The sequence below is a fragment of the Schistocerca nitens genome, chromosome 5 (assembly GCF_023898315.1).
Source record: "Schistocerca nitens isolate TAMUIC-IGC-003100 chromosome 5, iqSchNite1.1, whole genome shotgun sequence".
In the NCBI taxonomy this organism is placed as follows: domain Eukaryota; kingdom Metazoa; phylum Arthropoda; class Insecta; order Orthoptera; family Acrididae; genus Schistocerca; species Schistocerca nitens.
In genome coordinates, this window is record NC_064618.1 from 728,688,831 (window position 1) to 728,705,181 (window position 16,351).

Below are 16,351 nucleotides of genomic sequence, written 5' to 3' on the forward strand. Positions count from 1 at the left end.
GCATCAGTGAGCGGTGAGAGGAGGATGTTGGGGAAGGAGGATTCATTTCAGGGTTTGACTTTAAAAAAATCATAGGCTTTGCAATGGTAATGTATTGAGGCATTCAAGGCTTGGGTGGGACTGGATAGGAGGGGTGTACCCAGGTATCCTCAAGTCCAACTAGTGATTCTCAAACCATTCTGACATAATTTGTGAACAGTAACTGCTGTATTGTCTTGCTGTAGGTACATGTGGCCCGCAGGGTGCTGTTTGTGAGAAAACAGACACAGATGATCAACCGAACGAAAGCGGAGGACAGCACTTCAAATCCCTAAGCAGTAATCCTGGTGAATGCCAGGATGACTCCTTTGAAAAGGACGAAGGTAATTCTCTAAAACTAAGACTAAAATTCTTATGAACAGCCCTTGGAACAACCAACAGTAATGACTACTGCCGGGTCATTCTCAGCCAACAGGTGTCACTGGATGCAGATATGGAAGGGCATGTGGTCAGTACACTGCTCTCTTATCCATTGTTAGTTTTCATGACCAGAGCCACCATTTCTCAATCAAGTAGCTCCTCAAATGGCCCCACAAGGGCTGAGTGTAATCTGCTTGCGAACAGTGCTTGTTAGAGCCGGACGGTCATACTTTCCAAGTGCAAGCCAAACCCAACAGCACTTAACTTTACTGATCTGATGGGAATCGGTGTTACCACTGCAGCGAGGCCATTGGGCTATTCCATCTCTAATGACCTCAGTTTCACCTTCCTCCCTTCACTTAGTTGAACTAGAGATTCCGTTTTATTTGATATTTAGAGGCAATGGAAAATTTATAAGGAGATCCATTTCACTCTCTGTAAACATTTCCCAAACAAAAATAACTTCACCACCAGCTAGAAGAGCACACTGTTGTCAACTGGGGCACATTGTCTCATGTTGCTTTTTTCTTTTACTGTCATTGGCATATAGCAACACAAATACCACAACTCATCAGACCAAATAACATTTTTTTCCATGCTTCAAACATCCAGCTGGCAGTGTTCCTGATGTCAATGTTAATGTCTGTGAACTGTACATTTAGCAAGCAGAGGAGTGCATCTGAGGCAATAGTTCTTGCACCACGCAATGATTGGGTGATACGGTAGTTCATCATTCATTATCCAGTATTTATTTAGTGAATGTGTTTCACTGTAATTCATCTATGCAATGTCATAATTCACAATGTTCAATATTAATAACTGTCAACATGTTCTTGCTCATGATCATGACAGCTGACTTGATGGCAGTGGTTTTCTCCAAACTGAAGTATTCATAGTACACCTTTGATTCAGTGGTATGTGAAAAACCCAGTCCCTACATGGACCTAGTAATGAGGGTGTTCCATATACCAGGAACGCACAAGCTAGCTGTGATCAACTGCACTGCTATTGCATGCCTTGTCCATCCTACTCTTGTCTGTCAAGTCAATTGCCAATACAAGGTTTGACATCATCCCAGTCATCCCGATCACCAAATTTTGGCATTTGATAAAGGTTGCAGAACTGATCTCTCATTCAATTGCCCACAAGAGTATATGTACAGCAACACTCCTACTGCTTCACATATACCCAATGCTACTTTTGCTGATAATGCCTTCTCACTGAAAACAAATTACTGCATTCTTACTGCCAGGAAGTCTTCAAACCAGTCATTAAATTGGCCCAATGTTTTATGAAGACATAATTTGTTTCTTATGGGATGGCATGTAACAGATTTCATGTACAGGGCAAGAAAGTTCACATGTGTCTGTGGAACCCATGTTCATTAGTAAAGTGGAGATGTTCAAGCTTAAGAAAAGTAATCAAACACAAGAACAAAGCATTTCCTAGGAGTCTACATCAGATCTTACTAACTACACATTTTTAGAGTACCCGTGATATTGTTACTTTAAGATACTTCCCCAACTGGCTGCATGCATTATGAAATTACAAAACCCTGCCTCACTGCTAGCAATGGATATACCGTTACTGAAGGGTCTCCAGTGGAAGTGCCCATATCATCCACCAACAGATAACTTCCATGGATTGGTATCGATTCTAGAAGATGTCTACAACGAAGAGCTGATGCTGAGCGTTGGCAAAATAAATGACATCTGAACATCACTAGAATACAAGCTCACTTGGGGTATGAAGGGTCAGAAGATTGCAAGGAACTATCCTAGGACTTGCCTGAAGTGAAACTACGAAATCCTTAAACTTGATGGTTGGACAAGGATTTGAGGTCTACTCCTTGCAAATGAAAGTGCAAGGCCTTTAACAACTGCATCAGCTAATTTAGTGTAGACAGTGAATTCATATAGCATGTAAAAGATATAAATAATGTTCCTATCACCTGTTTCTGATGACACAAAGTACAAATGTGTTGAAATTTTCACACATGAAAATGGTCTATGCTTTGTGAGCACACATAAAGGCATGTGTTGAAATGGACTAATCCAGGAAGCTGACAATCATACATCATCAACAACTGTGATACTGAATCCGAATGGGCTCTTCAAAAACAGTTCAGGATAAAGTGAGGGCACTTGGCTTCCTATGTCCAAGCATCTGCTCAAAAGGCAACCATCATACTAAAATATACAATCTCCCCTCTCCCTCATCCACAGGATGTAGGACATGATATGGCTGGAGCATTTAACAATGAGATGATATTTGGATGATATTTAAAAAGTGATAAATTTTCATGAATACACTAATAGCTCAAATTTAAGTTATTTTTAATATACATGTGCCCTTTTCTTATAGAGAACAATTATTTTATCTACTACAATTTCAAAATAAAATGAGGAAAGGCAACCACTCTTCACGCATAGCACATGGAAAAACTTAAAATATCACTAGCTCCTGAATGAGCTTCTATTTTTTTCCAATTAAAGAAGCACCCACACCCCACCTTCCCTTCAGTCCCACATAAAAGGAGGTGGGATGGGGATGGAGGGGGGGAGGGAGAGAGGGGGGGAGGGAGGGAAGGAGGGAGGGAGGGAAGGAGGGAAGGAGGGAGGGAGGGAGGGAGAGAGAGAGAGAGAGAGAGAAACAAATGCACACCCCCATGAAAACACAGCCAGCCATCAATCAACTGCAGGTGAGTGGCTGTCTTTCCTCATTTTTGTTTTAAGTTTCGTTATGGTAACAATTTCAAAATATTGTTTTGTAAATATATTTAATTCACCATAGATGAAGCTTCCAAGACAGTATCTGTAGTGAAGTAAATTTCTTCCTCTTCTTCACATTCTTCCTCCAATGAGACTTCATCATCTGTAGTGATGACTTCATCTGTAAAGAGAAAGGAAATTGTTCACTGGCTCTCAAGTAAAAACAAGTTTACTATTATGAAGAACAATGACTCAAGTAACAGCTGTGCAATCAATCCACTACAAACAAATTGTTAAGAAACATTACAGATTTAATTTTAACTGGTGCTTTATGTTTTACACAATGTTTTATTTTTCATTGTTTCCATTCATTATTTTATCTCACTCACATGAGGAATTGCTAGTTGTATTTTAGTGAATTGCTACAAGGACCAATCAAAACACAGAAATTTTTCAAAAGAAATTTTTTATTGGGGAACAATATTCCAAGTTACATCACTTCTCCCTCAACCTCTATGCACTTGATCCATCCCTTAACAAATTTCCTAATTCTGTACTGCAAGAAGTTCTGTACCATCATGCACATCTACTCTTACACCACATCCAAAGAAAACTTACATACAAGTGCTCATTCATTATACCAAAAAGGTGAAAATCAATTGGAGCTAAACCAAGACTGTATGGTGGATGCTCCAGCATTTCAAGACTAAGAGTTTGAATACAGTGGATTGTTTGATAGTCGTAGGAGGGTGGCCATTACCCTGAGGCAAAATTCACACTTTTTGAAAGCTTTCCTCTCCCCTTTGTTTTGATTTGGGTTTCAGATCTCACAGTAGTTTATGGTAGCTATCACTATTCACTGTTTGACCCTTATAAGTGTAAGGAATCAACAAGGGGTCTTTAATTTCTGAAAACACTATCATCTTCAATTTTCCTAGGTTTTTAACTTTTTTGCTGTAGGCAAAGATGGGTGTTTCCACACCATGCTCTCTAACTTACTCTGCGGTTCATAGTGACATATTCATGTCTCATCAATGATTATTATATGCAACTGTGAAAGATCCGTAGAGATCTGGATACATCATGAACTGATAAATAAAGATTGCAGTTTCCAGTTAAGTAAGACTTCAGTCCAGGCTAGAGCACGTTCCAAGCACAACAGGCTGTGGGAAGATCTGCTCATACCACACCAAATGAAGAACTGATACCATAAAACACAAATGCACCTCCTCCACAATAGCAACATGCCACCCTGAAGGTGACAGCAGAGACAGGACTGCTGCTTGTATCCCAGCAGTGTACTGCCACCTCCACCTTGCCAGCAGAGCCAAGTTTGAGTACCACCTGCTAAAGATTGCCAACAAGTGAGAGGGAGTATATACTACAGCACCAAGTGGACGACAGTCAGTCAACAGCACTGCCTTAAGATGGCTAGAAGCCAGCTTCCTGAAATATTGCACAATTTGGATGACCTCATCTGGCTAAATACTCAGAAACAATTCAAACTTCCTGTTTGTGTTTGTCTGTCAATTGGTCTGGTACACAACAAGCACAAACTTAGCAATTTATTTATTTATTTATTGAGATTCATGGACAATTGCAAATGATGAACCATGGCTAATGTCCAATTCATGTGCAAAATCATAAATTTTGGCATGATATCATCATGAACCATTTGATCAGCTGTATCAATTCTCCTGTCAGTTTTCGAAGTAGATTGGCTACTTGAATGCTCTTCATCACAGGCAGACACATATCTGCTTTTAAAGCAATTTATGGCAGTCACAAACTTTTCACATACTATTCTGCAATAATTTTCACAGGTGTAGTCCTTCCAGAGTACAGAAAATGAATCACTATCCCGCATTTCTTCCTTGGTGCACATGGGCAACAAGACAGTCATTATAAAGTGCTCTCAAATCACTAGGAATAAAGCTATTTACTGAGCCAGCACAGCCAACATGAAAAACCACAGAGTTACAGTATGTCATTGTTGAGTCAGTACTTTAAACCTGTAGAGCAGAAATACAAGTGCATTTACTTACAGAGTTGCCCTCTTAAAGAAGAATCACACAGGAAAACTCAAAAGGCATGATAGTTGTAATTCTTAGAGAAAATGATATTTTCTGCTATGATTCTTTTGATTGTCATGCGATGATTGTATGCTGTTAAAACTAGTAACAGAATAATGTTGACTACGTGACACAAAGTGTTCAAGGTAATTACAGACTAAACCATCATCTGAACATTATCTGATACCTGAAATTATTTATGATTAGAAAAACAACATGAGATTCTTCATTTACCTTCACTGCACTGGTGATTATTGCATGACTCTGTTCTAAATGGGAATTTATCTGCATCACATTTGTTTACATCAGCAGTCTCATTTGCTACCAAGCAGAGAACTTGTCTTACTTTAGTTCCTCCACCACATTCTTTATCACACTAAAAACAAAAAAACAAAAACTGCCATACACATTGTAAAACAAAGCATACGTTTTGAAAAAATATACTTCATTCATTTACAATAAAAGCGGAAGTTTTACCTTACTCCATGGGCCATGGTACCATTGCCCTTGACACTCTTCTTTCCCTGTGCAATTTCTAACCTCTTCATATTTTTTACTCAAGTCACAGTTTTCATTATCCACTCGCTTCACTGTATCACCGTCAAGGGCGCCACAAAAAACTTTTCGTGTCTGAATGCCAGTGCCACACTCTGCTGAGCACTAGAAACAGGTGAAGGTCAACAATAAAATTTATGCCTAAGCTATTGCACATCAGATGTAACTGATACATATATAGAATGACAGGACACAGTAAAACATTTTTTTGTTGGTGTTCTGAAAACAAGAAAAGAAAATGAAATCAATAGACACACTTACGTCACTCCACTGTGAGGCAAACCACTCATGATCACAAGGTCGCGGACTTTTACAAGGTCTTTTGAGTTCTTCTAGCAGGTACGGTTGACAGAATTTTTCAGGATAACTGACCCCAGCCTCATTGACACAATGCGCTTCTCGAGTCTCAAATGTCAGTCCACATTTATTTTCACACTGTGAGCAAAATTAGAAATGAGCACAACACAAGGCACATACCACACACAAAAATATTTATTATGTCATTACAAAAGGATGAAGTTCAATTTGTTGCATAATTTAAGGCAACACACATATCTATCCTATTTCTTTCATTGAATATACAGCATCTTTTGGGAAATTCTAGAACCCATCTCTCATAATTTCTTAAATAACAGATATTTCTCTGCTTTGATATAACTCAAAATGAAAAGATTTTGTTTGGAAAACAAGGGGAAAACTCCACTGAATGTATTCCACTCAATGTATTCAATAGACACACAATATTTTACTTGCTGCCCAAAGTTTATAAATAGAAAATAAAATGCAGAACAGCGAACCTTTGACATTTTAGTAAAAGAACTGATGATTTAAAAAAATGGTATTATCTGTATATACTATGCTACTGTTTGCAGTTTGGAGAAAGACAAAGACCTGCTGACTATTTTTCATATCCTTACCTTAAAATTAGGAAACAAATGCTGCAGTATTCTCTTCATGCTAATATTCATATGTCTTGATAATTACACTCATTCCCAAAGTACACAAAAGCATAAAACATAAATTATATTGAAATAAGATTGCCTGAATTTTACAAAAACCAGTTTTCTGCACAATTCAGCTCCTGGTTGTAAGCAACAACCTGTTCAGTCCCAAATAATCATGCCTGACACTATAGTCTCTTCCCCTTGAGGGATGACATACAAGATATTAGATCAAGTGCTATTTGTAATCCATACACTATCATAAAGCATGTAAATAATGTTGATTAATATTTTATGTTATTTCATGTAACTAACCCAACTGCACTGAAAGACGAGCTGTAGTCACAGATGTAAAAGAAGTGAAACTGTATGGCTATGTAAAAAGTGTGGTGGTGTTCCACATTTAGAAGACTGTTTTGAGGTCCACTTATACCCTACAGTCATACTAGCTGATATGTAAAAGAATCATACCAGCTGATATGTATTAAATTCCATTTCATAGCAACCAGTATGGTATTTAAATATGATGTCACTGTGTTAATGCAATTTTATTTGCTCTGTTTGAAGCAGAGTGTATGGACAGCATGTCAGTGTGGTAGCTGTATCTTCCAATTTTTGGCAAGCTAAGGTTAGCTGACCAACACAGATATCTTTTTGACAACCAGTGATCGCAAAAGCCCTTCATCATGCTGCATCTGCACCATGAATTATTAATCATGATAGAAATAGATATCTATGTGCTTTGTAAAAACTACCATTGTAAAAATGAAAGTACTGAAAAAGAGTTGCTATTTGCAAAGGCTAGCATAAAGTCTTTTACATAATTACAGATATTTTATGTATGTAATCTTGAATTTAAAACAAGTGTGTAGTGTGTTCTGATTTTTCTAATGGAGAAATAATAAGTAGTACAAGACAAAATTGTATGAAAATATATAAAAGACATTATCCTGTAAATTTTAACATCACAGGTGTATCTACAACTTCACTGAATAACATACAAAATGGAAATTTTATCAGGTTATGATGATGCTTTTCAGATAATTCTAAGTTAAATGATTTAAGAACCAATATTTTACATGAAAATAGTTCTGCTAAAGTAATACAGTTTTGAAAAAGAAAGAAATAGTAAATCAATTATTAAAACTGGGCATTATGTGAAACTAAACTCAAAGAGCAAACACACTGTTGAAGACAGTTGCACTAAATAAACAATTTAACATTGTTACATATGTGATATCCCATGTATGCACAATCAGTTTCAAATTAATGCAATCCTGCAAATACAAAGCTAGATTTTTTTGACAATATTGTAAGAATCGCATATAAAATATTCTCTCTGAAAAAAGAGATTACATTAATAACAATGGTGCCCCAGCTGAAAGATATAGAAGTTTGTTGTACCTGCTATCATGTAACATGACCAAACAATCAATTTTGTAATGGCAGTAACTTGGAAATGTGAAAACATAACAAAGCAATAAATTGTAACACTAGAAGGTGTGTCTCAACCTGGATCTTCATTTTTCATGAAGGCTGATATATATATATATATATATATATATATATATATATATATATATATATATATATATAACAGAGGGAAACATTCCACGTGGAAAAAATATATCTAAAAAGAAAGATGATGAGACTTACCAAACAAAAGCGCTGGCAGGTCGATAGACACACAAACAAACACAAATATATACACAAAATTCAAGCTTTCGCAACAAACTGTTGCCTCATCAGGAAAGAGGGAAGGAGAGGGAAAGACGAAAGGATGTGGGTTTTAAGGGGGAGGGTAAGGAGTCATTCCAATCCCGGGAGCGGAAAGACTTACCTTAGGAGGAAAAAAGGACAGGTATACACTCGCACACACACACATATCCATCCACACATACAGACACAAGCAGACATATTTAAAGACCCAAATATGTCTGCTTGTGTCTGTATGTGTGGATGGATATGTGTGTGTGTGCGAGTGTATACCTGTCCTTTTTTCCTCCTAAGGTAAGTCTTTCCGCTCCCGGGATTGGAATGACTCCTTACCCTCCCCCTTAAAACCCACATCCTTTCGTCTTTCCCTCTCCTTCCCTCTTTCCTGATGAGGCAACAGTTTGTTGCGAAAGCTTGAATTTTGTGTATATATTTGTGTTTGTTTGTGTGTCTATCGACCTGCCAGCGCTTTTGTTTGGTAAGTCTCATCATCTTTCTTTTTAGATATATATATATATATATATATATATATATATATATATATATATATATATATATATATATATATATATATATATACACAAAAAGACAGCTGCACCACATGAGATTTGAATAAAATTTCATTCATGTGTTGCACTACATGACACCAAGAAAATTCGAGACAGGGTGTTCCAGTTACCATTCCAAAGGCACTTGGCTGACAACAATGTTGACCTGTGAAATGTTACATCAACTTGTGGCATCGCTCATAACAACTTGTCAATGCAGCATTGCGCCAATCAGCAGTGCGTACCTTCTCTGCCAGACTGTCAAACAAGTGGTTACCAGTGTGTTATTTATATGCACTAAGCAAGCTACCAGACACGGTCAAGCTGGTGGCCATAAAGATATGGCCACTGTGCTGTTGAAACCCTAGCATCTGCCAGCCAGTGTGGCAAAGTGGTTCTAGGCACTTCAGTCTGGAACTGTGCGACCGCTATGGTCGCAGGTTCGAATCCTGCCTCAGGCAAGGATGCATATGATGTCCTTAGGTTAGTTAGATTTAAGTAGTTCTAAGTTCTAGGGGACTGATGACCTCAGATGTTAAGTCCCTTAGTGTTCAGAGCCATTTGAACCTAGCATCCACTGGACAACTGTCATCATCGTCAGCCTGCCACCCGTACACCAAAGACTGGTGTTCGAGATGCCATGCTGCCGCACCTCCACACTGCTGCCCAGCGCTGTCGATGACACAGCTAGCACCAGCAAAGCCACTGGGGCCTTGACCACCAGCTGCTGTTTAAGCACCTGACGCATCAACACCACAAAGCAGCCATGCTGTCTGCCAGCAGGAAGTGTGGCTTTTAGGTATGTCCGTCACAGCTACAGTGACATAAAGACATGTAACTCAACAATAGGCTGTGCCTACCTTATGAAGACACACACCTATATCTCCTCTTGCAGGTGGAACAGTAAAGACTTTTCTTGAATGCCATCAGTCTTCCTGCAGCCAACTTCACTTCTGATGGATTTCTGTAGCCTCCACCATCTCATCAAAACGTCCATGCAGGACAGCTGAATGCCATCCTGACAAACCAGAACTGCTTCTCTACCACCCACCATAGAGGTCAACACACTTCAAGTCTCTGCAGTGGTGTCAGTAGCAGCATGTGTGTTCTGTCACCACTCGTGGGTTCCTTGTATCTTTTATTCCTGGGTTTGTGTCCGTCCTCTTCCTATATGCTCTCAGTGTAAACTACTAGATCTACACTATACTAAGTTGCATGATGTAGTGTGTAGTGCTTGCTGACAAAGAGAGCACTACAAGAGGCAATGTAGAGAAAGTGCATTGCTAATATCTGGCAAACTGTGAATAGTGGGGAAATTTAGATGAGTGTATGTAGCAGACAAGTGTAAATGTAGTTTATCAAAAGTAGTTTTGTCATGAAGCTTCTTTCTTTCTTCTTTCAGTTTCTGCAAGGCACTCCAATCAGTGATTCTACTCTCTAGAGAGGTAATAGAAAGTCATAATACAGCACTGACAGGATAAAAAATTGATCAGTGTCATAACAGTGTCTTATGGTTCAGATTTTTTGTCTTCTAATCCTACAACACTGACTTAAAACAGAGCTGCAGGGTGCTGAGACACTACATGGATGTGAAATGGGTCACTGACTGTAACATCGTCATTATACTGCTGCAGGTCCCTTGAAGTTCAGTCAACTTATTAGCAGAGAATCTACCTGAGATAACTGTCCAAATCAGTGTAAAGAACTATAGGAGGCACAATGAAAGAACATATCATGTTTCAGGGAAATATGAGGAGATGGAACTGTTAGCTAAGTAACAGGAGTTGAAATAAGGCTGCACAGACTGAAACTGGTGGAGCACTTGTCGTTAAACAAAAATGTTAGTGCTATCACAGAGCTTACAGAACATGGTATGCTGACTGTATCATTCTGGGATGAGAGGTTCTTCTTCCTAAATCCATGTGCTTCTACTTCAAGTAGCAGATTTCACAACATAGTGGTAAGATGTACTGGGTTGATAGGATGAGGGATAACATGGGGAATAACACGAATATGTTGATGAGTATGAATGATATGTTGATGAATCTCTTCATTTAAGGAGGCATAATTCATGGAAATGAGCTAGTATGTAATTTTATGTAATTGCAGATAGGTCAAATGAGACCACTATGGTAATCGTAGGAAACCTCCCAGAATCCCTATCTCTATGACATGGTTTAACACTGTTGCCAAATGGACAAGTGAATGTCATAGAATGTAAGTGTTTTTGGACTAGATTTACCTACAGACGTGGTGATATGTAGAAAATGTTGCATGAAACAGTGAGTGGACTATAAAAAGTACACCCAAGTGTGAACAATGTTGGCAACAGTAATATATATCAGCTATCTGACTATGTTCACAGCCCATTTGCACAGTTTTCAGAACTAGTCAGTCACTAGTACTACAGAAACTGCTGAGAGACGTCTTGTTTCAAATTGTGTATGAATGTCTGTTCTAGCTAGCTTTCAACAAAGCAGAAACAAACTATATTCAAGGACAGAATTTTTTCAAAGATGGGAGGCATGTTTTGGTGCAGACAAGTTAACATGATGCAACTGAAATTCAGAATTCGGCTGACAATATGGACAACCTGCAAAATGCCCCACACATTATGTCAACATGTGGCAACACACTCATAAGAACTCATTGACACAGCACTGAGCCAATTGGCAGTGCATGCCTTCACTGCAAGGCAGTCAAATGAACATCATTGGAATGTCATTCATACTCGCAGAGCAAACCATCAGGCAACTATGAACTGGCGGCCTTAATCAGACAGCCGTCATGCAGTTGAACATCCCAGCATCTGCTGGACAACTGGTCATCATCAGACATCAGTCGACACTAGACTGTGCCCACTGGTTGAGGGTGTATCCCTGTATCCATTCTAGCCTGTGCAATGAGTTTTCATGAATGCAGTCTGTCTTGCTGCAGCCACCTTCACCTCTGATGGATTTCTGTAGTCCCCACCTATCCATCAAACAATGCCCAGGTGGTGACATCCCGACAGAATGGTTTCAGTACCATCCAACGTGGAGAAAAATACACCCCAGGCCTCCATGCATACATATAGGTTGGGTGAATATCATAGTTAGAAGATTTTCTTCGACTCTTGTTTATAATTTGTGTAGAAATCAAAATACTTTTTCATGCACCCCGAATGGTAATCGGTTTTACTCTGGCTTAACAATACTCAATTAACTTCAGAAATGAAATACTGTGATGTGATGTGATGTCATTTATACTCGCAGAGCAAACCATCAGGCAACTATGAGCTGGCGGCCTTAATCAGACAGCCGTCATGCAGTTGAACATCCCAGCATCTGCTGGACAACTCATGACTTTAGTAATAAATAAAAAAGAGTAGAATCATAATGTAAAATCTGTCTTTGATTTTGTGAGCAGTAGTTTACATATGAAAAAACAAAGATGAATAATTTTAATAAGCAACAAATCACTTACACCTGACCATTCAGACAAGATCCAGTCAACACCCTCACATGGTCTCAGTAAACATGGCTTTTCTTCATCTGGTTTATCAGGAGAACAGGATGAATCATGCAATACTTCAATTCTTCCATCAACTCTTCTGTAACAACGTACTCTTCTCCTGTGTCTTCCTTCACCACAGAGGCGGTCACACTATGGGTAAGAAAGAGTATAGCTTTGAAAATCTCACACTTCTTAACACAAAACTTTGTCACTTACTACTGTATGTTCACTATTGTATTTTACAAGATACATTTAATCCATCTTTGTTTTTCTTGGTCAGATGATGGCTGGTACTGAAATTCATTTTAATAAAGATTAATAAATACATGTTATCAAGACAAATATGTGTATAAGTACTAATAGCTTTATTTATCATTCACAGATTGTGGAACTGTTTAATGAGGTACATTTTCTACCTTGCACAAGTATCTTTTGTTGCTATTTGCATGCGTGGAAGCAAGATTTGTCAAATAGTAGTTAGGATCTTTATGAAAAGTGGTAGGGCAGATGACTTTAATTCTCCTTTGTCTTTCAATGAGAATACTGTGCCTATGTCAATCCTTGCTCTTCAGCACCTTAGGGGAGGGTAAACTGTTCCTTGCATTTATCATACTTGCCTTCCTGAAGTGATAAAATGACAAAAAGCAGGAAGAGCAAGACAAGAGAATAAGTTTAGGTCTTCGATGACAGACAGGAGAGTTGAGTCCTACTGTACATGACTGACTGATTTATCAAGTTCAGTTGAGAATATCAAACTTGCTAATAAGTCTACTATATTGCAAAATGTTTTACACAGGAGTCCATTTAATTTCACTTATTATAAATGAGATTAATTGTAATCACACATGTGGGTTATATAAAGTTGTTGTTCCATAGCACAACCATGAAAATGCTTGAAGAGATAAATGTGTTTGATGAAATTTATGTTATCCTAGCAGTTGCTCTCCTTGTGACAGGAATAGAAAAATTGAGCTATTCTGAATACTGTCCTTGAGTTCTCTGCCACAGATGCCAATGTTTGGGAAATAATATTTCATGACAGATATTTGTTACACACTACATTCTGCAAAATGATGTAGGTTGTAAACTGAACTCAGTCATCTCATATCTGAATGAAAATATTGTATACATTGTCAGACTCTTACAAAATGTCTGCTTTGATGAAAGCTTTCCGCTTCTTAAAGGACACTTGGTTTTCAAAGTAATCCACTCCATCATCAAAGATAAGGTCTTAAAAAATGAAAACATTATTTCTTCGAGACTTTGAAACCAGATTGATATTGAATTTTTTTTAGTTAACACAGATGTCATAACTGGCACAATGTATGGTGAATTTTTGGGACTAGTGGGCAATACTGCAAGAATACTTTGGAACACAACATGTGCTCTATGTTGACATACAGTTCACAAGTCAACATCTCCTTCAATATTTGCATCATCAAGGAATTAATGCAGAAGGAGCAGTTTGCATATATAGAGAAGAAAAGATTGAGAAAACACAAACGGAGACTGCAAAGAGGAGATGTGGGATTTTGATCTAACACATCAATAATGACAGTGAAGTGGTATAATATAATACAAATGTGCATGTTGACAACATGTCTTACTTCTGTAATGACACCAAGGAGCAAAAGAGACAACCAAAGAAACTTGGAAAAATCTAAACTGAAATGATTGCTGGATTACACTGGAAAAATGGGATGAATTGATACATGTAACCTGATGCTGAAAGTGACAGACTTTGTGAGAGAAACTGTGAAATAGAATAAAAATGTCTTCAGGTGCTAGACATGTGAGTAGTAAATTCACATGCTGTTTATAGGCTGCATACAAGCAAAAACATATCAATGGCAGTATTCTGCTTGAAACTCATTTGTGAACTTTTATAGTAGGGCAAAGGTATGAAACAGAAGACCCTTATGACTTTGAAAAAGGCACTTTCCAAGTACCATCATATCACCTCAAAAACCGGTCCACCTGATAAGGAGGTGTGGAGTTTGCAGCAAAAGATTTGTAAAAGAAATGTGTGATTGTTGTAGACAATAATGTGTGATTGTCGTAGACAATATGATGGATTGTGGCATGTGTTGCTTTGAACTATATGACAAATGAAAGACTTTCTAGGTAGTTCACTTCTGTTTCATTGTATGGCTCTATTGATATAAAGCAAGAGAGAAACAAACAAACTGGTAGTGTGCGCAGGCATGCTGTGCAGAGTGACAGATTTCACTTATATTTTGCTACAGTCACAGGCAGCTTCTGTCAACATTCTCCCAACACTTCCCTACCTTCTTCTTTGCTCCGCAGCCTCCCCCCCCCCTCCCCTCCACTTACCAACTCTCTTCCCCTACCCATAGGCTCTGTGCCTTGATGACTACTCATAAAAGTCAGTATTGCCTTGTTCATATAAGTGTGTGTGTGTGTGTGTGTGTGTGTGTGTGTGTGTGTGTGTGTGTGTGTGTGTGTGTGTGAGGGAGAGAGAGAGAGAGAGTAGCCGAGCAGTCTAAGGTGCTGCAGTCATGGACTGTGTGGCTGATCCCGGCAGAGGTTCGAGTCCTCCCTCGGGCATGGGTGTGTGTGTGTGTTTGTCCTTAGGATAATTTAGGTTAAGTAGTGTGTAAGCTTAGCAACTGATGACCTTAGCAGTTAAGTCTCATAAGATTTCACACATATTTGAACAGAGAAAGAAATAAGAGAGAGGAGAGAGAGAGAGAGAGAGAGAGAATTTCCTGATATTTGATGACCACCTAAACATCACCAACCATTCATCTGCAGGTGATTGGAAGCCAGTAATAATTTTTCATGTTCTGAAAGATGTAACACAGATTACAGGGACCAATAACATTTATCACATGCCACGTTATGACAAATACACAAGTGGCATGTGTGAGCACTAACTACCTAACTACATAAACAATAGAATACAAACATATAAAATTCCAGTTCTCAAGAAGACAGCAAAGTACTGTACTGCAAGAGAAAGCTCAATAAATATGCTACAGGCATGATCAAGTTAACAAATGAACAGACAGTGAGGCAGAATACGGGAAGTGATTTTGACAGAAAGAAGAAAACAAAAGGTACATCATTTCCCAAAATGTTTAGATATATGACAAACTGAGAAGAAAATAAGTTAGTAATTTCTGAGAACTTAGGAGCAGGACAGATATAAGTAGTGAAAACCAACAAGGGAAGGAGAAAAGGCAAAACCTGATCAACAGAAAGAGAAAGACATAGTTAAAAGTTGATGATGTACAACATTAGAATAAATAACATGAGGCTAACTCAAGAGGTTACAAGATGTGATGGACATGCTGGAGAGCAAATGTCCACCTGGGGAGCTCCAGACGGAAGCCAGTTGCTAAATTACCTAGCAAAATAAGTACCAGATTATTGTTGGTGTGGAGTAGAAAATACTGTGAATCGAAGTGTTATATGAATTTTGAGTACCATGGACATCATTACGCCACACATGTTCACACTTTAAGGAAAAGAAGTATACTGCATTCTCGCAGATGTCACTGCAGTTGATATAATTTCAATAGAAGCATTCTTTTTAATAAAATGTACAAAATCTTTGCCACAGAATTTAGCAAAAATAGATTTCAAAACACTGTGCTGTGCTTGTAAAGTATGTAATAAAATGTGACAAGGAAGGGCGCTTTATTAAAAACAATATTAATAATACACAGAATCATTGTACAATGCAATTGATTATTAAAATAAAATCAGCATCTCTTATAAAGCAGAACAAAAAACTGTGTCCACATAATCCATCTGCCAAACATGATCAGACAAACTGGCTCACAACCATGCAGAAAGTTCAACAAATGTCACTGGCCATAACCAGTGCCGTTTGTCCCACATCACCTATTCATGAGCACAGTTAAAACTGTTTGTAGTGAACAAGGCTT

General features: G+C 38.2%; 1 protein-coding gene across 1 annotated transcript in view; it reads right to left on the reverse strand.

Annotated features, from left to right (window-relative positions):
• LOC126260841 (papilin) overlaps window positions 1–16,351 on the reverse strand; it is a 267,981-nt gene that overhangs the window by 187,450 nt on the left and 64,180 nt on the right. Inside the window, exons 8-12 of the mRNA XM_049958243.1 lie at window positions 12,408–12,587; window positions 5,999–6,172; window positions 5,660–5,842; window positions 5,417–5,558; window positions 3,188–3,291 (exon numbers count right to left, since the gene is read on the reverse strand). Of these exons, the coding sequence (XP_049814200.1) occupies window positions 3,188–3,291; window positions 5,417–5,558; window positions 5,660–5,842; window positions 5,999–6,172; window positions 12,408–12,587 (783 nt within the window). The remainder of the gene's footprint in view (window positions 1–3,187; window positions 3,292–5,416; window positions 5,559–5,659; window positions 5,843–5,998; window positions 6,173–12,407; window positions 12,588–16,351) is intronic.